The sequence below is a fragment of the Aethalodelphis obliquidens genome, unplaced genomic scaffold, assembly GCF_003676395.1.
Source record: "Aethalodelphis obliquidens isolate GAN/ISIS:26980383/991018 unplaced genomic scaffold, ASM367639v1 scaffold79, whole genome shotgun sequence".
In the NCBI taxonomy this organism is placed as follows: domain Eukaryota; kingdom Metazoa; phylum Chordata; class Mammalia; order Artiodactyla; family Delphinidae; genus Aethalodelphis; species Aethalodelphis obliquidens.
In genome coordinates, this window is record NW_020838023.1 from 7,862,354 (window position 1) to 7,889,630 (window position 27,277).

Here is a 27,277-nt window from a genome sequence, read left to right on the forward strand (position 1 = left end):
GCCAAAAAAAAAAAAAGCAAAAGCATCAGATTGGATATTTTTGCCTCACAAAACACCACATTTAACCGGCCCTGGCAAGTCAATTGGCTCTGGCCTTCATATACATCTGAAAGCTCTTTGGGGCTAGGAGGACATAGGCAGTACTGATTACTCTGTACCAACTTCAGCTCAGCTCGGCTTTATATACCAAACTGAATTTCACCTCAGCACACTTTAGAAGCAGGACCTTAGCTTAATACCATAGGTGATAAAAGCAAAGCTCAGAGAGGTGAACATGTCACAACCCAGTGGTTTAGATTTCAAAATTCAAGTTCTTTGCTTCCAGTCTGTCTTGTACAGCCTTCTCACACGCTGGTGCTCAGGACACGGAGGCGTGTGGGGAGGGATCTTGGCAAAGAGGCTCTCAGACTAATAACTGGGGTGGGGGGAGCCCCTCAGAGTTTGGGGGAAGGAACAGAGTGTCTATCTGCCCACAGAATGAGGTGGCTTTTAATTGGTTAAAACATATACCCCTTCCTTCGACTGACCGCAGCCATCTTTCAACTTGTAACAAAGGGTTGGTATTTTCCAAAGGTGCATTCTCTAATGAGTCCTGGGAAGAGCCCCTTGGCAAGTCTTAAGTTATCCTCTCAGAAGGGCCCTAGACCCCTGCCACCCGTCCAGTTCAAGGATGACCAAAACATAACATAGACACGGCACAGATGTAGTTATGACTTCCCATCTCGAATCCTCGTTTTTGAAAGTTTTCACTTCTAACATCTGCAGAATATGTGGGTGCCTGAGCTCTAAACATGTTTTTTCCCCTTTCCTCTATGTTTGAATTTGAAAGCTGTGCCACTGGATGGTTTGAATTAATTGACTCTGGTTACTTTTAATTTTAATTGACCTAAAGTGGTATTTGTGGCCTTTATATATAATGTAATCAGTTATCTGAAGACGTTCTTAATCTACACAGGATAAATTGAACCCATTATCAAGTTAATTGAAGCTCTGATTAAAACAAAGCCCCTCCCCCCCAACTCTCTGCAGGCATCTTTCCATTTGAAACTTGGCTGCACCTTTGGCCATTTCCATAATTTCTTCTCTCCCACCACCCAGCTAGCTCAGTCCACACAATTCTTTGTTATTCTCCTTTGGCTAGTCTATTAACAGCCTCATTGTTTTCCTGTCAAAGTAGAGTTCAGCTTACTGAGAGAAGGATTTTATGAAATTTGTGGAATGTAAACTAAACCAAACCCCTTTGGGCATCTTCATTCTTTTCTAGAACACCCCAGAAGTTGTTGCAAGGAGTCTGGACTTCTCTGCAATTACACGTATAACTTCATTAAATTTAGTTTTCAGGTGACCAACTCTCAGGTTTGAAACTCTAGTTTTTCGTGCCATACAGAGTGGCTTAAAAAATAAAAACGTCAGTGACACTCCGAGAGACATTTTCAACAATGTTGGAAAATATTGGGGGGTACTAACTAGTTTCAGGATAATTTTTAAAAGACAGTGATTATCTCAGAGATGCTGCAGCAGAAATTCTACAAAACATCTGGTTTTTCATGTTTGCACCAGTAAAGGAAATGTGGAGAAACCCTACTACACGTTGACGTGGGTCCCATCTTTTAGAATCCTCCTGGGTGCTGGAGGAAGTTGCACCCTAGTGCAGTACTGCACAGAGTGGTCCACGGACCAGCAGCACCAGCACTGCCTGGTATTGTACTAGATGCAAATTCTCAGGCCCTGCCCCAGAACTGCTGCATCACAATCTCTAGGGATAGGCATCAGCAATCGGAGGCTTCTGAGGGTACAACTAAAAAACTTTGTTTTTGTTGTTCTTGTTTTCAGTGTGACTAAAGTTTGGAAACACTGTACCTAAGAGGTCTTTTTTTTTTTTTTTTTTTAAGGCCAACTTAATTTATTTTAACCTAAAGTAAACACAAAATGTCTTGTTTTTATATGGCATCCCTCCCTGGATGAAACACCTAATTCAGGAACCTCAAGAGACAGATACTCGTTTAGGATAGAGGAATAGTTCTGCTTCAGAGCAGAGATGGAGAAAGGATTTATATTCCACTTAATTCTTTTTAAAAGAATTTTTTTTATTGTGGTAAAAGTTACATAATGTAAAATGCACTATTTTAACCATATTTAACCATATATACTATTTTAACCATATTTAACCAGTTCAGTGGCACTAAGCACATTCACATTGTTGTGCAATTCTCACCATCATCCATCTCCCAAATTTTTCACCTTCCTAAATGGAAACTCTGTCCCCATTAAACACTAACTCCCCATTCCCCCTCCCCTGCCCACCTCCCAGCCCCTGGCATCTACCAGTGTACTTATGACTCTATGAATTTGGCTGTTCTACGTACCTCGTGTAAGTGGAGTCAAACAGTATTTGTCTGCATCTAATGTATATTGCAGTGCATTTTTAAGGTTAACTTAATATATGTCCTTCAAACAGATTTTACCGTCTTTCTCCCCGCCCTGTGCTATACAGTAGGCCCTCACCAGCCATCTACTTCATACACACTAGTGTACATACGTCAGTCGCAATCTCCCAATCCATCCCACCCCCGAACGTGGTGTCCATACGTTTGTTCTCTATGTCTGTGTCTCTATTTCTGCTTTGCAAATAGGTTCATCTGAACCATTATTCTAAATTCCACATACATGCATTAATATACAATATTTGTTATTCTCTTTCTGACTTACTTCACTCTGTATGACAGTTTCTAGGTCCATCCATGTCTCTGTAAATGGCACAATTTCGTTCCCTTTTATGGCTGAGTAATAGTCCATTGTATACATGTGGCAAAACTTCTTTATCCATACCTCTGTTGATGGACGTTTAGGTTGCGTCTATGTCCTGGCTATTGTAAATAGTGCGGCTGTGAACATTGGGGTGCATATATCTTTTGGAATTACAATTTTCTCAGGGTACATGCCCAGGAATGGGATTGCTGAGTCATGTGGTAGTTCTATTTTTAGTTTTTTAAGGAACCTCCATACTGTTCTCCATAGTGGCTGTATCAATTTGCGTTCCTACCAACAGTGCAAGTGGGTTCCCTTTTCTCCACACCCTCTCCAGCATTTACTGCTTGTAGATTTTTCGATGATGGCCATTCTGACTGGTGTGAGGTGATAACTCATTGTAGTTTTGATTTGCATTTCTCTTATAATTAGTGATGTTGAGCATCTTTTCATGTGCCTCTTGGCCATCTGTATGTCTTATTTGGAGAAAAGTCTATTTAGGTCTGCCACCCATTGTTTGATTGGGTTCTTTGTTTTTTTGGTATTGAGCTGCATGAGATGTTTGTATATATTGGAGATTAATCCCTTGTCAGTTGCTTCATTAGCAAATATTTTCTCCCATTCTGAGGGTTGTCATCTCGTCTTGCTTATGGTTTCCTTTGCTGTGCAAAAGCTTTTAAGTTTAATTAGGTCTCATTTGTTTGTTTTTGTTTTTATTTCCATTACTCTAGGAGGTGGATCAAAAAAGATCTTGCTGCGATTTATGTCAAAGAGTATTCTGCCTATGTTTTCCTCTAAGAGTTTTATAGTGTCTGGCCTTACATTTAGGTCTTTAATCCATTTTAAGTTCATTTTTGTGTATGGTGTTAGGGAGTGTTCTAATTTCATTCCTTTACATGTAGCTGTCCAGTTGTCCCAGCACCACTTATTGAAGAGGCTCTCTTTTCTCCATTGTATATTCTTGCCTTCTTTATCAAAGGAAAGGTGACCATATGCGTGTGGGTTTATCTCTGGGCATTCTATCTTGTACCATTGATCTATATTTCTGGTTTTGTGCCAGTACCATATTGTCTTGATTACTGTAGCTTTGTAGTGGAGTCTGAAGTCAGGGAGCCTGATTCCTACAGCTTCGTTTTTCTTTCTCAAGATTGCTTTGGCTATTCGGGGTCTTTTGTGTTTCCATACAAATTGTGAAATTTTTTGTTCTAGTTCTGTGAAAAATGCCATTGGTAGTTTGATAGGGATTGCACTGAATCTGTAGATTGCTTTGGGTAGTATAGTCATTTTCACAATGTTGATTCTCCAGTCCAAGAACATGGTATATCTCTCCATCTATTTGTATCATCTTTAATTTGTTTCATCAGTGTCTTATAGTTTTCTGCAAACAGATCTTTTGTCTCCTTAGGTAGATTTATTCCTTGGTATTTTCTTCTTTTTGTTGCAATGGTAAATGGGAATGTTTCCTTAATTTCTCTTTCTGATCTTTCTTGCTAGTGTATAGGAATGCAAGAGATTTCTGTGCATTAATCTTGTATCCTGCAACTTTACCAAATTCATTGATCAGCTCTAGTAGTTTTCTGGTGGCATCTTTAGGATTCTCTATGTATAGTATCATGTCATCTGCAAACAGTGACAGTTTTACTTCTTCTTTTCCAATTTGTATTCCTTTTATTTCTTTTTCTTCTCTGATTGCCGTGGCTAAAACTTCCAAAACTATGTTGAATAAGAGTGGTGAGAGTGGACATCCTTGTCTTTTCCTGATCTTAGTGGAAATGGTTTCAGTTTTTCACCATTGAGAATGATGTTTGCTATGGGTTTGTCATATTGGCCTTTGAGGCCATATGTTGAGGTAAGTTCTCCCTATGCCCACTTTCTGGAGAGTTTTTATCATCAATGGGTGTTGAATTTTGTCAGAAGTTTTTCTCCATCTATTAAGATGATCATATGGTTTTTATTCTTCATTTTGTTAATATGGTGTATCGCATTGATTGATTTGCATATATTGAAGAATCCTTGCGTCTCTGGGATAAATCCCATTTGATCATGGTGTATGATCCTTTTAATGTGTTCCTGGATTCTGTTTGCTAGTATTTTGTTGAGGATATTTGTGTCTATGTTCAACAGTGATATTGGTGTGTAGTTTTCTTTTATTGTAGTATCTTTGTCTGGTTTCAGGGTGGTGGTGGCCTTGTAGAATAAGCTTGGGAGTGTTCAATTTGAGAAGGATAGGTGTTAGCTCTTCTCTACATGTTTGAAAGAATTTGCCTGTGAACTTATCTGGTCCTGGACTTTTGTTTGTTGGAAGATTTTTAATCACAGTTTCAATTTCATTACTTGTGACTGGGCTGTTCATATTTTCTCTTTCTTCTTGGTTCAGTCCTGGAAGTTGTACCTTTCTAAGAATTTATCCATTTCTTCCAGGTTCTCCATTTTATTAGCATATAGTTGTTTGTAGTAGTGTCTTATGATCCTTTGTATTTCTGCGGTGTCAGTTGTAAATTCTCCTTTTTCATTTCTAATTTTATCGATATGAGTCCTCTCCCTTTTTTTCTTGATGAGTCTGGCTAAAGGTTGATCAATTTTGTTTATCTTTTCAAAGAACCAGCTTTTAATGTCATTGATTTCACTTGGTATTGTTTTCTTGGTGTCTATTTCATTTATTTCATAACCTTAGAGGTCTTGTGGGAAAATCCTGTTCATCCAGAGCAGATACCATCAGGGCTTTCTACCATGATGGAAATGTTCTAGATTTGCACTGTTTACCATGGTAGAAATGACATCTGACTATCCAAGTTACCCACTTTTCCTGAATGACGATGAGATATTTTCACAATCAGACCCCTAGGTTCCATTTTAGTAGGGCATTCAGTGCCTTAATTTAGAAGAATTTTAAATTTACCTCTGGAATTTAAGTTTATCTCTGGAATTTTAAGTACCCTAAATGGCCAGTAATGGAAACAATTTTGAGGCTGTGGTGGAGTAGACAGTGCATTCTTTCCATAAGGATGTGACATCACAAAACCAAAGCCAACAATGCTCACCTGTGGTGACTTCAATAGTGAGTTCAGCTGAGTTATGGCACCCCTGTACTATGCTCCTTGTCCAATGTGAGAGGTCCCTGCTGATCTCAGCCCTGAAGAGATGCGTTTCAATACCCTGCCTGGTACCAGTTCGTGTTGCAAAGGACAGATCTACACCAGCCTGGGGTGAGCCTTTCCCTGGACCTGAATGGACCAGCCTGTTGAGAAAAACAGAGAGAGAGAAATTATCAAAATGGAAACTACTGTATTCACCTGATACACCTGTGAAAAGCCCCAAATTGGTGATTTGCTCTCAATTTTCTGATCTGGAACCAAAAGGTCCACTATACCCTAATGTTCACCATGGTTTTCTGCCATCTCCTCACCCAGTGCCTGGCCAATGGTAGAGTGAGATTAGCATAGTGGCCAAGAACTGTGCATCTGGTTGACTATGCAGAGGAATTGAATATTGTGACTTTAACTTTATTTAGACAAATACAGCTATACTCACTCAACCAGAAAGGAAGATAATTAAGTAAATGATTGAGAGAACAATTTAAATAATGTGGAAAATCCCATCTCCCCCATTCCATTCCTGGGCATATGTATGACCCAGTGAGAGCATGAGACAAGAAAGGAAATCTGTTGTTTCCTGGGTTAGACTTAGTTACCCCCTGTGTTTCTTGTACTTTGGATTATCTGGCTGCACTTCTGCATGCATTTCTCATGCTCACAGCCTCCAAATGCAAGCAGACCACCAGGGGACTCAGCTGAAGAAGTAGCAATCAGTGTATCAGTGTTAAAGCTTGAAAAAGAACAGCAATGCTGGACTTCTTGAGACATGGAGGAGAACTGCATTTTATGGGAGATTAAAGGGATTTTCAAGAGTGATTTTTTTTTAACATCTTTATTGGACTACAATTGCTTTACAATGGTGTGTTAGTTTCTGCTGTATAAAAAAGTGAATCAGCTATATGTATACATATATCCCCATATCCCCTGCCTCTTGGGTCTCCCTCCCACCCTCCCTATCCCACCCCTCTAGGTGGTCACAAAGCACCGAGCTGATCTCCCTGTGCCATGCGGCTGCTTCCCACTACCTACATATTTTACATTTGGTAGTGTATATATCTTCATGCCACTCTCTCACTTCATCCCAGCTTACCCTTTCCCCCTCCCTGTGTCCTCAACTCCATTCCCTACATCTGCACCTTTATTCCTGTCCTGTGCCTAGGTCCTTCAGAACCTTTTTTTTTTTTAAATTCCATATGTATGTGTTAGCATATGGTATTTGTCTTTCTCCTTCTGACTTACTTCACTCTGTATGACACACTCTAGGTCCATCCATCTCACTATAAATAACTAAATTTCATTTCTTTTTATGGCTGATTAATATTCCATTCTATATATGTGCCACATCTTCTTTATCCATTCATCTGTTGATGGACACTTAGGTTGCTTCCATGTTTTGGCTATTGTAAATAGTGCTGCAATGAACATTGTGGTTTATATCTTTTTGAATTATGGTTTTCTCAGAGTATATGCCCAGTAGTGGGATTGCTAGGTCATATGGTAGTTCTATTTTTAGTTTTTTAAGGAACCTCCATACTGTTCTCCATAGTGGCTGTATCAATTTACATTCCCACCAGAAGTTCAAGAGGGTTCCCTTTTCTTCACACTCTCTCCAGCATTTATTGTTTGTAGACTTTTTGATGATGGCCATTCTGACTGCTGTGAGGTAATGCCTCATTGTAGTTTTGATTTGCATTTCTCTAATAATTATTGATGTTGAGCATCCTTTCATGTGTTTGTTGGAAATCTGTATATCTTCTTTGGAGAAATGTCTATTTAGGTCCTCTGCCCATTTTTGGATTGGGTTGTTTGGGTTTTCTGATATTGAGCTGCATGAGCTGCTTGTATATTTTTTTTTTTTTTTTTTTTTGCTGTACGCGGGCCTCTCACTGTCGTGGCCTCCCCCGTTGCGGAGCACAGGCTCTGGACATGCAGGCTCAGCGGCCATGGCCCATGGGCCCAGCCGCTCCGCAGCACGTGGGATCCTCCCAGACCGGGGCACGAACCCGCGTCCCCCGCATCGGCAGGCGGACCCCCAACCACTGTGCCACCAGGGAAGCCCTGCTTGTATATTTTTGACATTAATCCTTTGTCAGTGGCTTTGTTTGCAAATATTTTCTCCCATTCTGAGGGTTGTCTTTTCGTCTTGTTTATGGTTTCCTTCGCTGTGCAAAAGCTTTTAAGTTTCATCAGGTCCCATTTGTTTATTTTTGTTTATTTTTGTTTTTATTTCCATTTCTCTAAGAGGTGGGTCAAAAAGGATCTTGCTGTGATTTATGTCATAGAGTGTTCTGCCTATGTTTTCCTCTAAGAGTTTTATAGTGTCTGGACTTAAATTTGTCTTTAATCCATTTCAAGTTTATTTTTGTGTATGGTGTTAGGGAGTGTTCTAATTTCATTATTTTACATGTAGCTGTCCAGTTTGTATATTCTTGCCTTCTTTATCAAAGGAAACGTGACCGTGTGCCTGTGGGTTTATCTCTGGGCTTTCTATCCTGTTCCATTGATTGATATTTCTGTTGTTGTGCCAGTACCATACTGTCTTGATTACTGTAGCTTTGTAGTGGAGTCTGAACTCAGGGAGCCTGATTCCTACAGCTTCGTTTTTCTTTCTCAAGATTGCTTTGGCTATTCGGGGTTTTTTGTGTTTCCATACAAATTGTGAAATTTTTTGTTCTAGTTCTGTGAAAAATGCCATTGGTAGTTTGATAGGGATTGCATTGAATCTGTAGATTGCTTTGGGTAGTATAGTCATTTTTACAATGTTGATTCTCCAGTCCAAGAACATGGTATATCTCTCCATCTATTTGTATCATCTTTAATTTGTTCCATCAGCGTCTTATAGTTTTCTGCATACAGGTCTTTTGTCTCCTTAGGTAGATTTATTCCTTGGTATTTTATTCTTTTTGTTGCAGTGGTGAATGGGAATGTTTCCTTAATTTCTCTCTCAGATTTTTCATCATTAGTGTATAGGAGTGCAAAAGATTTCTGTGCATTAATTTTGTATCCTGCTACTTTACCAAATTCATTGATTAGCTCTAGTAGTTTTCTGGTAGCATCTTTAGGATTCTCTGTGTATAGTATCATGTCATCTGCAAACAGTAACAGCTTTACTTCTTCTTTCCCGATTTGTATTCCTTTTCTTTCTTTTTCTTCTCTGACTGCTGTGGCTAAAACTTCCAAAACTATGTTGAATAATAGTGGTGAGAGTGGGCAACCTTGTCTTGCTCCTGATCTTAGTGGAAATGGTTTCAGTTTTTCACCACTGAGAATGATGTTGGCTGTGGGTTTTTCATATATGGACTTTATTATGTTGAGGTAAGTTCCCTCTATGCCTATTTCCTAGAGGGTTTTTATCATAAATTGGTGTTGAATTTTGTCAAAAGCTTTTTCTGCATCCATTGAGATTATCATATGAGTTTTATCCTTCAGTTTGTTAATATGGTGTATCACATTGATTGATTTGCATATATTGAAGAATCCTTGAATTCCTGGGATAAATCCCACTTGATCATTGGTGTATGACCCTTTTAATGTGCTGTTGTATTCTGTTTGCTAGTATTTTGTTGAGGATTTTTGCATCTATGTTCATCAGTGATACTGGCCTGTAGTTTTGTTTTTTTGTGACATCTTTGTCTGTTTTTGGTATCAAGGTGATGGTGGCCTCGTAGGATGAGTTTGGGAGTGTTCCTCCCTCTGCTATATTTTGGAAGAGTTGAGAAGGATTGGTGTTGGCTTTTCTCTAAATGTTTGATAGAATTTGCCTGTGAAGCCATCTGGTCCTGTACTTTTGTGTGTTGGAAGATTTTTAATCACAGTTTCAATTTCAGTGTTTGTGATTGGTCTGTTTATATTTGCTATTTCTCCTGGTTCAGTCTTAGAAGGTTGTGCTGTTCTAAGAATTTTTCCATTTCTTTCAGGTTTTCCATTTTGTTGGCATATAGTTCCTTGTAGTAATCTCTCATGATGCTTTGTATTTCTGCAGTGTCAGTTGTTACTTCTTCTTTTTCATTTCTAATTCTATTGATTTGAGTCTTCTCCCTTTTTTTCTTGATGAGTCTGGCTAATGGTTTATCATTTTGTTTATCTTCTCAAAGAACCAGCTTTTAGTTTTATTGATCTTTGCTACTGTTTCCTTCATTTCTTTTTCATTTATTTCTGATCTGATCTTTATGATTTCTTTCCTTCTGCTAACTTTGGGACTTTTTTGTTCTTTCTCTAATTGCTTTAGGTGTAAGGTTAGGTTGTTTATTTGAAATTTTTCTTGTACTTGAGGTAGGATTGTATTGCTATAAACTTCCCTCTTAGAACTGCTTTTGCTGCATCCCATAGGTTTTGGATCGTCATGTTTTCATTGGCATTTGTCTCTAGGTGTTTTTTGATTTCCGCTTTGATTTCTTTAGTGATATCTTGGTTATTTAGTAACGTATTGTTTAGCCTCCATGTGTTTGCGTTTTTTATGTTTTTTTTCCCCTGTAATTGCTAATCTCATAGCATTGTGGCAAGAAAAGATGTCTGATATGATTTCAATTTTCTTAAATTTACTGAGGCTTGATTTGTGACCCAAGATGTGATCTATCCTGGAGAATGTTCCATGAGCTCTTGAGAAGAAAGTGTGTTCTGCTGTTTTTGGATGGTATGTCCTATAAATATTAATTAAGTCCATCTTGTTTAATGTGTCATGTAAAGCTTGTGTTTCCTTATTTCTTTTCATTTTGGATGATATGTCCACTGGTTAAAGTGGGGTGTTAAAGTCTCCTACTATGATTGCGTTACTGTTGATTTCCCCTTTTATGGCTGTAGCATTTGCCTTATGTACTAAAGTGCTCCTATGTTGAGTGCACAGATATTTACAATTGTTGTATCTTCTTCTTGGATTGATCCCTAGATCATTATGTAGTGTCCTTCTTTTTCTCTTGTAATAGTCTTTACTTTAAAGTCTATTTTGTCTGATATAAGAATTGCTAATCCAGCTTTCTTTTGATTTCCATTTGTATGGAATATCTTTTTCCATCCCCTCACTTTCAGTCTGTATGTGTCCCTAGGTCAGAAGTGGGTCTCTTGTAGACAGCATATATATGGGTCTTGTTTTAGTATCCATTCAGCCAGTCTATGTCTTTTGGCTGGAGCATTTAATCCATTTACATTTAAGGTAATTATCAATATGTATATTCCTATTACCATTTTCTTGTTTTGGGTTTGTTATTGTAGGTCTTTTCCTTCTCTTGTGTGTCCTGCCTAGAGAAGTTCCTTTAGCATTTGTTGTGAAGCTGGTTTGGTGTTGCTGAATTCTCTTAGCTTTTGCTTGTCTGTAAAGGTTTTAATTTCTCCGTCGAATCTGAATGAGATCCTTGCTGGGTAGAGTAATCTTGGTTGCAGGTTTTTCCCTTTCATCACTTTAAATATGTCCTTCCACTCCCTCTGGCTTGCAGCTTCTGCTGAAAGATCAGCTGTTAATCTTATGGGGATTCCCTTGTTTGTTATTTGTTGCTTTTCCCTTGCTGCTTTTAATATTTTTTCTTTGCATTTAATTTTTGATAGTTTGATTAATATGTGTCTTGGCATGTTTCTCCTTGCATTTATCCTGTATGGGACTCTGCACTTCCTGGATTTGATTGTCTATTTTCTTTCCCATATTAGGGAAGTTTTCAACCATAGTCTCTTCAAATATTTTCTCAGTCTTTTTCTCTTCTTCTTCTGGGACCCCTATAATTCGAATGTTGGTGTGTTTAATGTTGTCCCAGAGGTCTATGAGACTGTCCTCAATTCTTTTCATTCTTTTTTCTTTATTCTGCTCTGTGGTAGTTATTTCCACTATTTTATCTTCCCAGTCACTTATCCGTTCTTCAGCCTCAGTTATTCTGATTACTTCTAGAGAATTTTTAATTTCATTTATTGTGTTGTTCATCATTGTTTGTTTTCTCTTTAGTTCTTTTAGGTCCTTGTTAAACATTTCTTGTATTTTCTCTATTTCCAAGATTTTGGATCATCTTTACTATCATTACTCTGAATTCTTTTTCAGGTAGACTGCCTATTTCCTCTTCATTTGTTTGGTCTGGTGGGGTTTTACCTTGCTCCTTCATCTGCTGTGTGTTTCTCTGTCTTCTCATTTTGCTTAACTTACTGTGTTTGGGGTCTCCTTTTCACAGGCTGCAGGTTCGTAGTTCACGTTGTTTTTGGTGTCTGCCCCCAATGGGCAAGGTTGGTTCAGTGGGTTTTGTAGGCTTCCTGGTGGAAGGGACCAGTGCCTGTGTTTTGGTGAATGAGGCTGGATCTTGTCTTTCTGGTGGGCAGGACTGCGTCCAGTGGCATGTTTTAGGTGTGTCTGTGAACGTGTTATGATTTTAGGCAGCCTCTCTGCTAATGGGTGGGGTTGTGTTTCTGTTTTGCTAGTTGTTTGGCATGGGCTGTCCAGCACTGTAGCTTGCTGGTCGTTGAGTGGAGCTGGGTCTTAGTGTTGAGACGGAGGTCTCTGGCAGAGCTCTCATCGATTGTTATTACAAGGGGCTGGGAGGTCTCTGGTGGACCAATGTCCTGAACTCGGCTCTCCCACCTTAGAAGCTCAGGCCTGACACCCGGCTGGAGCACCAAGACCCTGTGAGCCACACGGCTGGCAGGAGGGGTCTCGGTAAAAGGCAGATTCTGGGGAATTCCCTGGCAGTCCAGTGGTTAAGACTGTGCGCTTCCACTGCAGGGGGCTTGGGTTTGACCCCTGGTCGGGGGACTGTGGCAGGCACCCAACACTTGAGAGACAGAAGGGTTTAAAGTTGGAAGAACTGGATGAAGGGGTGCCTCAGTCACTTGCCGGTTGTGGAACCCAGGCACAGCCTAAAATCCGTGAGCCTGTTTTCTCACCTCCACTCAGCCTCAGGGCTGTTGCAACGTCGTCGTGGCTCTGCCTGTCACCTGGGTCTGATGCACCTCCAAGGGTGATTTTTACTGTACATGATTTCACACTGACTTTAGGACATACATTCACAGCATAAAATGTGACTCTCATGGTAAATATTTTCTAAAAGAGCAGAGGAAACGTGAGGAATCAAAGGCTGTGAGTGCTGCCTTCTGAGCAGGCACTGGCTCCTACTTCTCACTTGCCCCCTGTAAACACTCAAATCTCTCATGCTCTCTCCTTCTCCTCCATACCCCAACCTCCTTCTGGGAGAGACTCTCATATCAATAATTTGCAGGAGAGAATGAGTATAATTTAGTAAATATTACTTCTCTCCAGGGTATTTGCATATTCAGCCTTATCTTTTAATACGGAAAGAAACACTTCAGTATTGGCTAGAGAAATTCCAGGTGTCTATTCACTTGGTGGATGAGAGAGTTATTTTCTTAGGCAAAGGGCTTGTTACCTCTAGATTAAAAATTGTACAGAGGAAATCCAAAAGCTTATTTTCTCTTGCAAGCTTAAATACTGTAGACCAAAATGATCACTGAAATAAAACATACTGTAGCCCACTGAATTTCTAGCGACAGCCTCGTTTAACTCTGAGGAGCTTTCTTTTACACAAAGTTGAAACTCAGTGGGAGATGTGGACTGCAATGCTGACTTGAAGCAAAAGGTTAATTGAAAAAGGCTTTTGGCTGTACAATTCTTTGAAGATAGAGACATTACAAATGATAACAAATGTTGGCAAGAATGTGGAGAAAAGGGAACCCTTGTACATGTTGGTGGTTATGTAACTTGGTGCAGCCACTATGGAACACAGTGTAGAGGTTCCTCAAAATATTAATATTAGCACTACCATATGATTCAGCAATGCCACTTCTGAGGAAATATCTGAAGGAAGCAAAATCAGCATCTGAAAGAGATACCTACACTCCCAAGTTCACTGCAGCATCATTCACAATAGCCAAGATATGGAAACAACCTAAGAGTCCATCGATGGACAAATGGATAAAGATGATGTGGTGCATATATACATAATGGAATATTATTCAGCCTTAAAAAAAGGGAAATCCTGCCATTTGCAACAACATGGATGAACCTGGAAGCATTATGCTAAGTGAAATAAGCCAGACAGAGAAAGAGAGATTCTGTATGACGTCACTTATACATGAAATCTTTTATTAAAAAAAGGCAAACTTATAGAAGCAGAGTGTAGAATGATGATTGCTGAGGCTGGGGGAAATGGGGTGATGTTGGTCAAAGGGTATAGATTTTTAGTTGTAAGATGAATACATTCTGAGGATCTAATGAGCAGCCTGGTGATATAGTTAATAGTATTATATTGTAGACTTGAAATCTGCTAATTAAAATTTGTGAAAAAAGAGGTAACTATGTGAGATGATCAATGTATTAACTTGATTGGTAACCAGTTCACAATATACATGGACATGAAAGCATCGCGTGTATACTTTTATTTGTCAATTATACCCCAGTAAAAAGATAATGCAAGACAGAAGTTCCATGAATCTCATTGAGAGGAGCGTCCAGGACAGCGTGAAGGAAAATGTCTGCTGACATGGGTGCCGCCACCCAGGGATTTAACATGTAGAGACTGAGTCGAGTTTGTCGGGAGGGAGGAGGGTGTTTTGTAATAAGAAGGGAACAGGAGTAACTGAGAAGCTTCTGGGAGGTCTCAAAATCTGGGTGAGAGTAGAGAAAATGGAAAGCACTTCTCAAAAGCCTAAGAATTTAAAGGGATTGAGGGTCAGATAAAACTTCATTAAGAAGAAGTATGTACAGAAAGCACAAATTCCTATTGAGTTTTCTTAGTTGCTCAAAAGTGTTCTTCTCCTCAAAGGTGTTTACGTTTTAGTTGCTTCAAGAAATATATCTAGCTCTTCCTTTTTAAAATCTTAAAATCTGTGTCAGTTGGGCACAGGTGGCAGGCTGCATGGTAAACCGAAAAGGGACATAGGTTTGGGAGGCATTAACAAACTGCATTAGAACCCTCTTCTACCATTAGTGAAATGTTCTAAGAGTCACCACCTCATAAAGTAGTGTTATAAAGATCCAATGAAATGATCTGTGTACCGTACTTGTACAGAACCTAGATATGGTTTGTAATCAATAAGTATTATTCCATCCCTTGCCCCTACCCTCTGTTTCCTTACTTTAAAAATATAATTCTTGCCTCATATGATTAGGATTAAATATAAGAAAATATATAAAAAAATATGTTGTGATGATCTGGAACCAAACCCACAGTATCTCCAAGGTCAGCCTGTGACGGATTTGTATGAGTCTGTCATTAAGGCAATCTGAAATGTTGTCCTTAAAATATTTTTTAAATGCTCCTTTTATAGAGAAATATAAGGAGACTGAACCTACCAGACATAAAAAATATATTTGAAGGCTGTATTATTCAAAACAGGTTAGTACTCATTCAGGTAGAAATGGGAAGATCAGTGGAACTAAACAGAAGATGGCTGGCTAATCAAAATAACAATGAGATGCTAATGTTAACCAAAGAGAAATGAAGAGGTCAAAAAGTTTGGTAACAGATTTGGGGTATACATTGGGGCAGCTTCTACATAAATTAAAAAGTATGTGAAGGAATGTATGTATATTCAAGGATTTTCAATGCCACGTTGTTTATAAAAGCAAAAGACTAGGAATACCTGGTTAAATGTCATCATATATATATACTCATAGTATATATACTCAGTTATAATATATATGCTGTGGAAAGAATGGGCTGTATTGATGTTTACAGAAATGAAACATCTATAGTAAACAAAAGTGAATAGACCAGGCTCCCATTTGTTTAAGAAAAGAAGGTGGGGAAGGAGTAATACACACACTTACATAGTTATATATGCTTTTGTGTGTTTATAAAATATTTATGTAAGAACATATAAGAAAAGACTAATAGTGGTTGCCCTGGGAAACAGATCTGAAGTAGAAAATTTGACTTCTCCTTATATATCTTTTTCTGCTCTTATTTGCTTTTAACTGGGTACTTTTTTTTTTTAGTTAAAATTACTTTTTTTTAAGGAAAGAAAAAACAAACCTGATTCTTTATGTTCCTAAGGGTACATAAATGTTAGATGCATTAAATGTCATGTTTATACACACACACAAAAAGAAAATACATAAAGGACTTGATCCAGTATTTAGTGCATCATAGTAAGCATTCAGTAAAAATTATTTTCCTGATGCCTTCCCTGTTCACGTTCTCACTTTCTATCCGCTAAATTTCCACCCAGAGGACATCAACTTTGTCACAGTCCAGGGATAGTGTAAATGTAACACAGAGGCACAAGTGAAGCAAAAAAGAAGTTACACCACCCTCTGAAGAATGTCACATGTTTGTGAATTTCTTACCAATATTTCTTTTTCTCTAGAGAGACTATAAAATTAAAGCCAATAATAACTGGAAAATGCAATTTGTTAGGAATTTTGCATTTGGTAAGTCTGGATATAAAGGAGTGAAATTACTAACAGAGTGTAACAAGGTATGAGGAAGCCCTGTATCTAGCTGACCAATACCAGGCACAGGGAGTCCTTGATGGGGAAATTCACCGTGTTACAGGAAATAATGATTAAAAAAAAAAAGCCCTTTGTGGGGAGGACTGTTGGTGTACTTTGTTTCATCACCAAATTCTCACTGAAGAAGAAAAGGGAAGAGGCAAAATGGATTTTTCACCTACCCAAGTGTGAATTATCTAACATTTGTGTCAAAGAACAAGTTGATTTGCAATCTGAAGAACATGCTGAATTATGTGTTCTTTTGAATATACCAGTATTGGTTAATGAAACGTACAGTACTGTATGTAAACTGTGAGACAGAGCAAATTGTCTTTTCTGCTACCTAGTATGCATACTGGTAACAAAAGGATACTTTTTCCAGATGAAAATCAAATGAACTACGTCACATATCCACACAATGCACTTGGGTACACATCTTCTGGATGGGGTACTACACAGTCCCAACAAATTATTTTAGAAACACATATGTGAATGTGGAGAAGTGCACCTGTACTCATTGAAAGGCTCCAAATATGCAGTTGAACTCTGTAAAATAAAAGCTTAGAAACAAATCCATTAAACTGTCAAGCAATTTCATGCTTGATTTTATTTCTACTTTATTAATTCTTAAATTTTTCTCTAAGCAACATATACTGCACAAGGTAAAGATTAGCTTTACAAGGCTGTGGGACTAAAATGAAACCAAATATTTCACCTTTAATTTCTAGAATCAGGACTTCCATTGCACTGAAAAATATATGCATTCTGACTCAGTGTGGAATACATGTTTTGTTTGTTTAATGTTAGCAGCAGTTCAGGGCTGGAATACTAGATGAACTCATCTGTGTCCTCTTGCATTCGTTTGTGTCTGCGTTAGTCTAAGTTGTCCATGTCTAGCTCCTATTACCTGACACCTGCAGCCTGTGGCTGTGGAATAGCCTTTCTCAGAATGAAGTTAACTGATCCATGTGGGATGAAACCTACACTCATGGCCTCATTAATCCCTTACATGAACCTACTGGCCTCCAGCAAGTGAGTCACGAGTGCTGCTGAGACCTGCCAGTTGAAGTTACACGATCCTTTTGGATTCAGGGGTGCACTGGGGGGCCTTCGACGAGCTTCTTGCTCTGTTCAAGCCTCTTCTTCCATCCTTTCAACTGAGCACCAGAAATCACTCAGAACATAATTTGGCGATGAGAGACCGTGTGAGGAACGGGAAGGAGGAAGGGGGCAAGCATACATGTCTGCAGTTATCTGTGGAAGTGTTCAAGCATGGGCTGGTCAGCGACTCCCCAGGGATGGTAGAGTTCTCACCTTGAGAGTCTATGGTTAGATCAAAGCCGTCCCTGGACTTTGGGCCCTCTTGGGAGAACCACACTTGGAGTAGATGATTTGCTTCTTGGGATCTAAGGTGAGGTAGCGACATTTCCAGCAAGGCTCAGACTGCCTAGGCTGGCAGCCAGCAGGAGTTCTTGGGTGCCCTCTCTGTATGTAAGGTTTGTTGCTCGTGCGTCAGTTGACAGCTCCTGGGTAGGAAGATGTTGGGGGAAGCAGACTTGCTGTTGACAGCACAGTGATCGGCTGGTGCTCAAGACCAAGCATAGCATGGATCTCCTCGAGGTAGGCGTCCCTCCTCTGGACGCCACACATCATTATCAATTCATTTACCCCACTGCTTAAGATCACCACGTCATCTCCCCTAATGTCCTTCAAGGTAGGAGCCTTGTCCATCTCTCATTGATTCCTCAGTGTGTAGTATCTTACCTGATTCATAGTCGGTGTTCAATACATGTTGGCTGAGTAACGGCATCAATGGAAGTTTTTCAAAAGTTTTTGAAATGTGAGTTCAATTTTACAAAGGGAAGTGCACACACACACAAACACACACACTCATACACAATTGACCTATTTTGAAATCCTTTGAAATTTGGGGCCAGTGAAAAGCTCCTACTGGGCTCTTCATTTGCAGACTGCATTTGAGAACACATTACAGTAGTCAGATTCTGGATACAATGTACCAAGTAAATGTCAGCTGGACAGTAAGATTTTAAAAGTCATCATCTGGACTTCTGAAAGGGTAGGGCTAAGGACAGAATCTGTCTGCGTGAGTTTTTCCCATCCTGCCAGCAACAGCCTTTTTACATTCCTCTCAAGATTCTTGCCAAAGATCTTTCCTGATCTGCAGTCTCGGTGGGGTGGGGGGCAGGGGACTCTGAAACAGCTATTATTTATCTTTCAATTAGTTTACATTTTTAAGCAAGTGTATCCTTAAAAATATGACCATCTGTCTCTTATCTGCAGTGGGGACTACACTACAGAAACCAAGGAAATGCTATCTCCCTAGAGAAGATAACTTTCTTACCCAGCTAGAAAAAATACTGGCGCCCAGGGACAGGGTTTCAAGGTGCAATTCACACCCAATTTCCTTTTTTTTTTTAAATGTTTATTTATTTATTCTCTTATTAGTCATCCATTTTATACACATCAGTGTATATATGTCAATCCCAATTGCCCAATTCATCAAACCACCACCCCCAACCCCCGTGGCTTTCCCCCCTTGGTGTTCATACATTTGTTCTCTACATCTGTGTCTCAATTTCTGCTCTGCAAACCGAATAATCCGTACCATTTTTCTAGGTTCCACATATATGTGTTAATATACGATATTTATTTTTCTCTTTCTGACTTACTTCACTCTGTATGACAGTCTCTAGATCCATCCACGTCTCTACAAATGACCCAATTTTGTTCCTTTTTATGGCTGAGTAATATTCCATTGTATATATGTACCACACCTTCTTTATCCATTTGTCTGTCAATGGGCATTTAGGTTGCTTCCATGACCTGGCTGTTGTAAATAGTGCTGCAATGAACACTGGGATGCATGTGTCTTTTTGAATTATGGTATTCTCAGGGTATATGCCCAGTAGTGGGATTGCTGGGTCATATGGTAGTTCTATTTTTAGTTTTTTAAGGAACCTCCATACTGTTCTCCTTAGTGGCTGTATCAATTTACATTCCCACCAAGAGTGCAAGAGGGTTCCCTTTTCTCCACACCCTCTCCAGCATTTCTTGTTTGTAGATGTTCTGATGATGCCCATTCTAACTGGTGTGAGGTGATACCTCATTGTAGTTTTGATTTGCATTTCTCTAATGATTAGTGATGTTGAGCAGCTTTTCATGTGCTTCTTGGCCATCTGTATGTCTTCTTTAGAGAAATATCTATTTAGGTCTTCTGCCCATTTTTGGATTGGGTTGTTTTTTTTAATATTGAGCTGCATGACCTGTTTAATATTTTGGAGATTAATCCTTTGATGATTCATTTGCAAATAATTTCTCCCATTCGGAGGGTTGTCTTTTTGTCTTGTTTATGGTTTCCTTTGTTGTGCAAAAGCTCTTAAGTTTCATTAGGTCCCATTTGTTTATTTTTGTTTTTAATTTCATTACTCTAGGAGGTGGATGAAAAAAGATCTTGCTGTGATTTATGTCAAAGAGTGTTCTTCCTGTGTTTTCCTCTAAGAGTTTCATAGTGCCTGGTCTTACATTTAGGTCTATAATCCATTTTGAGTTTATTTTTGTGTATGGTGTTAGGGAGTGTTCTAATTTCGTTCTTTTATATGTAGCTGTCCAGTTTTCCAAGCACCACTTACTGAAGAGGCTGTCTTTTCTCCATTGTATATCCTTGCCTCCTTTGTCAAAGATTAATTGACCATAGGTGCGTGGGTTTATCTCTGGGCTTTCTATCATGTTCCACTGATCTATATTTCTGTTTTTGTGCCAGTACCATTTTGTCTTGATTACTGTAGCTTTGTAGTATAGTCTGAAGTCAGGGAGTCTGATGCCTCCAGCTCTGTTTTTTTCCCCCAAGACTGCTTTGGCTATTTGGGGTCTTTTGTGTCAACATACAAATTTTAAGATTTTTTGTTGTAGTTCTGTAAAAAATGCCACTGGTAATTTGATAGGGATTGCATTGAATCTGTAGATTGCTTTGAGTAGTATAGTCATTTTCACAATATTGATTCTTCTAATCCAAGAACATGGTATATCTCTCCATCTGTTGGTATCATCTTTAATTTCTTTCATCAGTGTCTTATAGTTTTCTGCATACAGGTCTTTTGTCTCCCTAGGTAGGTTTATTCCTAGGTATTTTATTCTTTTTTGTTGCAATAGTAAATGGGAGTGTTTCCTTAATTTCTCTTTCAGATTTTTCATCATTAGTGTATAGGAATGCAAGAGATTTCTGTGCATTAATTTTGTATCCTGAAACTTTACCAAATTCATTTTTTTAAAATTTTTTTTATTTTTTATATTTTTTTTCATTTTAACATCTTTATTGGAGTATAATTGCTTTACAATGGTATGTTAGTTTCAGCTTCACAACAAAATGAATCAGTTATATATATACATATGTTCCCATATCTCTTCCCGCTTGCGTCTCCCTCCCTCCCACCCTCCCTATCCCACCCCTCTAGTTCACACAAAGCACCGAGCTGATCTCCCTGTGCTATGCGGCTGCTTCCCACTAGCTATCTACCTTACGTTTGGTAGTGTATATATGTCCATGCCTCTCTCTCGCATTGTCACCGTTTACCCTTCCCCCTCCCCATAGCCTCAAGTCCATTCTCTAGTAGTAAGTCTGTGTCTTTATTCCTGTTTCACCCCTAGGTTTTTCATGACATTTTTTTTTCTTAAATTCCATATATATGTGTTAGCATACGGTATTTGTCTCTCTCTTTCTGCCTTACTTCACTCTGTATGACAGACTCCAGGTCTATCCACCACATTACAAATAGCTCAATTTCATTTCTTTTTATGGCTGAGTAATATTCCATTGTATATATGTGCCACATCTTCTTTATCCATTCATCTGATGATGGACAGTTAGGTTGTTTCCATCTCTGGGCTATTGTAAATAGAGCTGCAATGAACATTTTGGTACATGACTCTTTTTGAATTATGGTATTCTCAGGGTATATGCCCAGTAGTGGGATTGCTGGGTCATATGGTAGTTCTCTTTTTAGATTTTTAAGGAACCTCCATACTGTTCTCCACAGTGGCTGTATCAATTTACATTCCCACCAACAGTGTAAGAGGGTTCCCTTTTCTCCACACCCTCTCCAGCATTTATTGTTTCTAGATTTTTTGATGATGGCCATTCTGACTGGTGTGAGATGATATCTCATTATAGTTTTGATTTGCATTTCTCTAATGATTAGTGATGTTGAGCATTCTTTCATGTGTTTGTTGGCACTCTGTATATCTTCTTTGGAGAAATGTCTATTTAGGTCTTCTGCCCATTTTTGGATTGGGTTATTTGTTTTTTTGTTATTAAGCTGCATAAGCTGCTTATAAATTTTGGAGATTAATCCTTTGTCAGTTGCTTCATTGGCAAATATTTTCTCCCATGCTGAGGGTTGTCTTTTGTTCTTCTTTATGGTTTCCTTTGCTGCGCAAAAGCTTTTAAGTTTCATTAGGTCCCATTTGTTTACTTTTGTTTTTATTTCCATTTCTCTAGGAGGTGGGTCAAAAAGGACCTTGCTGTGATTTATGTCATAGAGTGTCCTGCCTATGTTTTCCTCTAAGAGTTTGATAGTTTCTGGCCTTACATTTAGGTCTTTAATCCATTTTGAGCTTATTTTTGTGTATGGTGTTAGGGAGTGATCTAATCTCATACTTTTACATGTAGCTGTCCAGTTTTCCCAGCACCACTTATTGAAGAGGCTGTCCTTTCTCCACTGTACATTCCTGCCTCCTTTGTCAAAGATAAGGTGACCATATGTGCATGGGTTTATCTCTGGGCTTTCTATCCTGTTCCATTGATCTATATTTCTGTTTTTGTGCCAGTACCATACTGTCTTGATTACTGTAGCTTTGTAGTATAGTCTGAAGTCAGGAAGCCTAATTCCTCCAGCTCCGTTTTTCATTCTCAAGATTGCTTTGGCTATTCGGGGTCTTTTGTGTTTCCATACAAATTGTGAAATTTTTTGTTCTAGTTCTGTGAAAAATGCCATTGGTAGTTTGATAGGGATTGCATTGAATCTGTAGATTGCTTTGGGTAGTAGAGTCATTTTCACAATGTTGATTCTTCCAATCCAAGAACATGGTATATCTCTCCATCTATTTGTATCATCTTTAATTTCTTTCATCAGTGTCTTATAATTTTCTGCATACAGGTCTTTTGTCTCCTTAGGTAGGTTTATTCCTAGATATTTTATTCTTTTTGTTGCAATGGTAAATGGGAGTGTTTTCTTGATTTCACTTTCAGATTTTTCATCCTTAGTGTATAGGAATGCCAGAGATTTCTGTGCATTAATTTTGTATCCTGCTACTTTACCAAATTCATTGATTAGCTCTATTAGTTTTCTGGTAGCATCTTTAGGGTTCTCTATGTATAGTAACATGTCATCTGCAAACAGTGACAGCTTTACTTCTTCTTTTCTGATTTGGATTCCTTTTATTTCCTTTTCTTCTCTGACTGCTGTGGCTAAAACTTCCAAAACTATGTTGAATAAGAGTGGTGAGAGTGGGCAACCTTGTCTTGTTCCTGATATTAGTGGAAATGCTTTCAGTTTTTCACCATTGAGGACGATGTTGGCTGTGGTTTTGTCATATATGGCCTTTATTATGTTGAGGAAAGTTCCCTCTATGCCTACTTTCTGCAGGGTTTTTATCATAAATGGGTGTTGAATTTTGTCAAAAGCTTTCTCTGCATCTATTGAGATGATCATATGGTTTTTCTCCTTCAATTTGTTAATATGGTGTTTCACATTGATTGATTTGCGTATATTGAAGAACCCTTGCATTCCTGGAATAAACCCCACTTGATCATGGTGTATGATCCTTTTAATGTGCTGTTGGATTCTGTTTGCTAGTATTTTGTTGAGGATTTTTGCATCTATGTTCATCAGTGATATTGGCCTGTAGTTTTCTTTCTTTGTGACATCCTTGTCTGGTTTTGGTATCAGGGTGATGGTGGCCTCATAGAATGAGTTGGGGAGTGTTCCTCCCTCTGCTATATTTTGGAAGATTTTGAGAAGGATAGGTGATAGCTCTTCTCTAAATGTTTGATAGAATTCGCCTGTGAAGCCATCTGGTCCTGGGCTTTTGTTTGTTGGAAGATTTTTAATCACAGTTTCAATTTCAGTGCTTGTGATTGGTCTGTTCATATTTTCTATTTCTTCCTGGTTCAGTCTCAGAAGGCTGTGCATTTCTAAGAATTTGTCCATTTCTTCCAGGTTTTCCATTTTATTGGCATAGAGTTGCTTGTAGTAACCTCTCATGATCTTTTGTATTTCTGCAGTGTCAGTTGTTACTTCTCCTTTTTCATTTCTAATTCTATTGATTTGAGTCTTCTCCCATTGATGAGTCTGGCTAATGGTTTATCAATTTTGTTTATCCTTTCAAAGAACCAGCTTTTAGTTTTACTGATCTTTGCTATCATTTCCTTCATTTCTTTTTCATTTATTTCTGATCTGATTTTTATGATTTCTTTCCTTCTGCTAACTTTGGGGTTTTTTTGTTCTTCTTTCTCTAATTGCTTTAGGTGCAAGGTTAGGTTGTTTATTCGAGATGTTTCCTGTTTCTTAAGGTAGGATTGTATTGCTATAAACTGCCCTCTGAGAACTGCTTTTGCTGCATCCCATAGATTTTGAGTCGTCGTGTCTCCATTGTCATTTGTTTCTAGGTGATTTCCTTTTTGATTTCTTCAGTGATCACTTCGTTATTAAGTAGTGTATTGTTTAGCCTCCATGTGTTTTTATTTTTTACAGATCTTTTCCTGTAATTGATATCTAGTCTCATAGCATTGTGTTTGGAAAAGATACTTGATACAATTTCAATTTTCTTAAATTTACCAAGGCTTGATTTGTGAACCAAGATATGATATACTGGAGAATGTTCCATGAGCACTTGAGAAAAATGTGTATTCTGTTGTTTTTGGATGGAATGTCCTATAAATATCAATTAAGTCCATCTCGTTTAATGTATCATTTAAAGCTTGTGTTTCCTTATTTATTTTCATTTTGGATGATCTGTCCATTGGTGAAAGTGGGGTGTTAAAGTCCCCTACTATGAATGTTTTACTGTCGATATCCCCTTTTATGGCTGTTAGTATTTGCCTTATGTATTGAGGTGCTCCTATGTTGGTTGCATAAATATTTACAATTGTTATATCTTCTTGGATCGATCCCTTGATCATTATGTAGTGTCCTTCTTTGTCTCTTCTAATAGTCTTTGTTTTAAAGTCTATTTTGTCTGATATGAGAATTGCTACTCCAGCTTTCTTTTGGTTTCCTTTTGCATGAAATACCTTTTTCCATCCCCTTACTTTCAGTCTGTATGTGTCTCTAGGTCTGAAGTGGGTCTCTTGTAGACAGCAAATATATAGGTCTTGTTTTAGTATCCATTCAGCCAGTCTATGTCTTTTGGCTGGAGCATTTAGTCCATTTACATTTAAGGTAATTATCGATATGTATGTTCCCATTCCCATTTTCTTAATTGTTTTGGGTTCGTTATTGTAGGTCTTTTCCTTGTTTTGTGTTTCTTGCCTAGAGAAGTTCCTTTAGCAGTTGTTGTAGAGCTGGTTTGGTGGTGCTGAACTCTCTCAGCTTTTGCTTGTCTGTAAAGGTTTTAATTTCTCCATCAAATCTGAATGAGATCCTTGCTGGGTAGAGTAATCTTGGTTGCAGGTTTTTCTCCTTCAACACTTTCAATATGTCCTGCCACTCCCTTCTGGCTTGCAGAGTTTCTGCTGAAAGATCAGCTGTTAACCTTATGGGGATTCCCTTGTGTGTTATTTGTTGTTTTTCCCTTGCTGCTTTTAATATGTTTTCTTTGTATTTAATTTTTGACAGTTTGATTAATATGTGTCTTGGCGTATTTCTCCTTGGATTCATCCTGTATGGGACTCTCTGTGCTTCCTGGACTTGAATAACTATTTCCTTTCCCATATTAGGGAAGTTTTCAACTATAATCTCTTCAAATATTTTCTCAGTCCCTTTCTTTTTCTCTTCTTCTTCTGGAACCCCTGTAATTCGAATGTTGGTGCGTTTAATGTTGTCCCAGAGGTCTCTTAGACTGTCCTCAGTTCTTTTCATTCTTTTTTCTTTATTCTGCTCTGCAGTAGTTATTTCCACTATTTTATCTTCCAGGTCACTTATCCGTTTTTCGGCCTCAGTTATTCTGCTATTGATCCCATCTAGAGTATTTTTCATTTCATTCATTGTGTTGTTCATCATTGTTTGTTTCATCTTTAGTTCTTCTAGGTCCTTGTTAACTGATTCTTGCATTTTGTCTATTCTGTTTCCAAGATTTTGGATCATCTTTACTATCATTATTCTGAATTCTTTTTCAGGTAGACTGCCTATTTCCTCTTCATTTGTTAGGTCTGGTGGGTTTTTATCTTGCTCCTTCGTCTGCTGTGTGTTTTTCTGTCCTCTCATTTTGCTTATCTTACTGTGTTTGGGGTCTCCTTTTTGCAGGCTGAAGGTTCGTAGTTCCTGTTGTTTTTTGTGTCTGTCCCCAGTGGCTAAGGTTGGTTCAGTGGGTTGTGTAGGCTTCCTGGTGGAGGCGACTAGTGCCTGTGTTCTGGTGGATGAGGCTGGATCTTGTCTTTCTGGTGGGCAGGTCCACGTCTGGTGGTGTGTTTTGGGGTGTCTGTAGACTTATTATGATTTTGGGCAGCCTCTCTGCTAATGGGTGGGGTTGTGTTCCTGTCTTGCTAGTTGTTTGGCATAGGATGTCCAGCACTGTAGCTTGCTGGTCATTGAGTGAAGCTGGGTGCTGGCGTTGAGATGGAGATCTCTGGGAGATTTTTCGCCGTTTGATATTATGTGCAGCTGGGAGGCCTCTTGTGGACCAGTGTCCTGAAGTTGGCTCTCCCACCTCAGAGGCACAGCACTAACGCCTGGCTGCAGCACCAAGAGCCTTTCATCCACACCGCTCCTTAATTTGGGATGATTTGTTGTCTATTCATGTATTCCACAGATGCATGGTACATCAAGTTGATTGTGGAGCTTTAATCCGCTGCTTCTGAGGCTGCTGGGAGAGATTTCCCTTTCTCTTCTTTGTTCTCACAGCTCCCAGGGGCTCAGCTTTGGATTTGGCCCCGCCTGTGCGTGTAAGTTGCTGGAGGGCGTCTGTTCTTTGCTCAGACAGGACGGGGTTAAAGGAGCCGCTGATTCGGAGGCTCTGGCTCACTCAGGCCGGGGCAGGGTTCGGGGGGGGGTGGGTAGGGAGGGTCACGGAGTGTGGGGCGGGCCTGCGGCTGGAGGCCGGCGTGACGTTGCTAGCCTGAGGCTCACCGTGCGTTCTGTTCTCCCGGGGGAGTTGTCCCTGGATCCCGGGACCCTGGCAGTGGCGGGCTGCTCAGGCTCCCCGGAAGGGAGTGTGGATAGTGACCTGTGTTCGCACACAGGCTTCTTGGTGGCGGCAGCAGCGGCCTTAGCGTCTCATGTCTGTCTCTGGGCTCCGCACTTTTAGCCGCGGCTCGCGCCCGTCTCTGGAGCTCTCTTAAGCAGCGTTCTTAATCCCCTCTCCTCGTGCACCAGGAAACAAAGAGGGAAGAAAATGTCTCTTGCCTCTTCGGCAGGTCCAGACTTTTCCCCGGACTCCCTCCTGGCTAGCCGCGGTGCACTAACGCCCTGCAGGCTGTGTTCATGCTGCCAACCTCAGTCCTCTCCCAGCGCTCCGACAGAAGCCGGAGCCTCAGCTCCCAGCCCCGCCCGCCCCGTCGGGCGAGCAGACAAGCCTCTCGGCTGGTGAGTGCCGGTTGGCCCCGATCCTCTGCGCTGGAATCTCTCCGCTTTGCCCTCCGCACCCCTGTTGCTGTGCTCTCCTCCGCGGCTCCGAAGCTCCCCCACTCTGCCACCCGCAGTCTCCGCCCGCGAAGGGGCTTCCTAGTGTGTGGACACTTTTCCTCCTTCACAGCTCCCTCCCGCTGGTGCAGGACCCGTCCCTATCCTTTTGTCTCTGTTTATTTTTTTCTTTTGCCCTAACCAGGTACGTGGGGGGTTCCTTG

The 27,277-nt window shown here is 39.6% G+C and overlaps 2 protein-coding genes across 6 annotated transcripts in view; one reads left to right on the forward strand and one right to left on the reverse strand.

Annotated features, from left to right (window-relative positions):
* Positions 1–27,277, forward strand: part of MTBP (MDM2 binding protein) — a 154,751-nt gene that overhangs the window by 96,268 nt on the left and 31,206 nt on the right. The gene's annotated exons all lie outside the window — the stretch shown is intronic.
* Positions 1–27,277, reverse strand: part of SNTB1 (syntrophin beta 1) — a 229,462-nt gene that overhangs the window by 5,617 nt on the left and 196,568 nt on the right. For all 3 annotated transcript variants that reach the window (XM_027092580.1, XM_027092581.1, XM_027092582.1), the window contains exon 5: positions 5,790–5,986. In XM_027092580.1, the coding sequence (XP_026948381.1) occupies positions 5,790–5,986 (197 nt within the window). The remainder of the gene's footprint in view (positions 1–5,789; positions 5,987–27,277) is intronic.